This window comes from Microtus ochrogaster, unplaced genomic scaffold (assembly GCF_000317375.1).
Source record: "Microtus ochrogaster isolate Prairie Vole_2 unplaced genomic scaffold, MicOch1.0 UNK8, whole genome shotgun sequence".
Classification (NCBI taxonomy): domain Eukaryota; kingdom Metazoa; phylum Chordata; class Mammalia; order Rodentia; family Cricetidae; genus Microtus; species Microtus ochrogaster.
The window spans coordinates 1,368,652-1,370,817 of record NW_004949106.1 but is presented as its reverse complement, the minus strand read 5'-3'; the positions used below and the strand labels follow the sequence as shown (position 1 = coordinate 1,370,817).

At 47.4% G+C, this 2,166-nt stretch overlaps 1 protein-coding gene across 1 annotated transcript in view; it reads left to right on the top strand.

Annotated features, from left to right (window-relative positions):
• LOC101990377 (aldehyde oxidase 2-like) overlaps positions 1-2,166 on the top strand; it is a 73,040-nt gene that overhangs the window by 22,816 nt on the left and 48,058 nt on the right. The window contains 2 exon segments of the mRNA XM_013353456.1: positions 1,073-1,224; positions 1,983-2,076. Coding sequence (XP_013208910.1) covers positions 1,073-1,224; positions 1,983-2,076 — 246 coding nt within the window.

Genomic DNA, 2,166 nt, shown 5'->3' with positions numbered 1-2,166 from the left:
CCTGCCTCTGCCTCCCGAGTGCTGGGATTAAAGGCGTGCGCCACCATCGCCCGGCTTTGGCTGTTAAATTTTGAGATGTTGTCATACCAGAGTATACTGAAGGGACACACAACACAGGGGTAGTTTGCATACACAAAGTATTTCGTCTCTTGGCTTTATGGAGGCAAGTAAATAGAAACTTGGTTTGTTCGTTACTTGGGTTGAGGATTCATGTGCTTTTGGCTAGAAGTCATCAGGTAGTAGTTCCTCTAGGGAGGTCTTGGGGTGGCGGCATCATGTCACCCCGTGACATGGCATCACCGTAAACCCTGTGAGAACAGTGAAGCCAGGGAGAGGTCACCATTTTTCCTCACTTTTGGTCTCCTCCCCCTAATTTGCGCGAAAACTCTTTCCTACCCAAAAAATAGCTTCTGATTTATTTGAATTTGGATCCCATGACCTAGGGATTCAATCTTTGCCACTGTGTTAATGCTGTCAGATTCAAGATTCATTCCCCCTCAATCACATAGTAATTCTGGTCACTCAGGAGAATCATGGGAGGCTCTAGTAGAGTCTACCACCAGCATTTCTCTTCTATCTCTATTTCTTCACACCTGTCCAAAGATAAGTGTGGCCCCAGGTCCCATCCCTGGCAACCCAGGAGATTACCTTGAGGCCTTTAAAATCCCTATGCCTGGGACTGGGGAACTTGGCTCTGCTATCTGGGTCTTGCAAGCATAAAGACCTAAGTTTGATCACCAGGATACACCAAGAAAATCTGGGCAAGGTAGGACACCTAGGAATCACAATATTTGGGTGAAGACAGGCAGACCCCTGGGGCTCATGGGCATGGGCCCAGTCTACTTAATAGGCTCCAAGCCAGTGAGAGACTTTGGCTCAGTCAATCAATCAATAAAAATAAGAGAGAGAAAGCCTGACTCCCAGAGACTGACTTAGCTGGTCTGGGAGCTCCTAGTGACCCCCTGAGCAGCCACAGTAGAAAGCACCACTAACCAAGTGGTACGTGAAACCCTACCACGGTGATGCCGGCTCTGCTCCTTCCGTATCACCGATGAAACAACCTGTTTTCCAGGACTGACCATCGGCGCCTGCTGCAGCCTGGCTCAGCTGAAGGACATCTTGGCTGAGAGCATCTCTGAGCTCCCGGAGGAGAAAACTCAGACTTACCAAGCTCTTCTGAAACACCTTCGGAGCCTGGCGGGGCAGCAGATCCGGAATATGGCGGTGGGTTTCCTGCCGTCCATCACTGGGCTCACACTTGTTCCTCCTTCTCATTGAGACGTCAAGATAAGCACAGGCAGAAGTAGCAGCATGCCAAATGGGTCAAAATAACAGGCCAACTGACAAATATTTTTAAATCAACAAATGATAGTGAAATGTTCAGTAAAATTCTGGATGAAATTCAACACCATAGCTAAGCCACAAAGGGCATCATGGTCTTGCTAATTTTCTGACAAGTCTGTCAAAAAGTCTGATTTAATCTTAGCCTCCATTAACAGAAGTCTAGTACCTAAAGCAAGCTGGGCAACCTTTTACTTTGTGCTAGTCAAACCACAGCTGGAGAACCATTGTCACAAGGAGGGAAACGAGTCTCGGTTGGTTTTCCAAACACACATACGCGTCATACATCTGTTGAACAGTGTGGTGGACATCCTTGCAGCCTGGGGAGTATGCAGAGAACCTTGTTCTTTGTGAAAACTCTCAAGACATTCCCGATGACCATACTCACGAGAGCCTACCAAGGAGAGGGTGACAGTTGCATTTAGGGGTTGGAAGCAGAACCCAAGGAGTGGTGGGGGTCAGACAAACCAAGCCAAAGAGCTGCCTTCTAATATTCATGGATCCCCGAGTATCGATGATGGCCAAGACTCCTCTTGAGTCATCCAACACCCTAAGAGGATCCGAGGCAGATGTCTATAATCTTAGGCAGGTAGAAGAAGGTAGAAGACCTGAGACACTAACTAAGCTGTCTCTCTCCTCAGACCTTAGGTGGACACGTTATAAGCCGGCATTGCTACTCAGACCTGAATCCTATTCTCTCTGTGGGCAAAGCCACCCTCAACCTGCTGTCAGAAGGTAAACTATGTTCTGAGAAGTTCTTAAAGAGCTTTTTGTCTCTTTTCACTACACTCTTTGGGTTTTATTTTTGTGGTTGTTGTTTGTTTT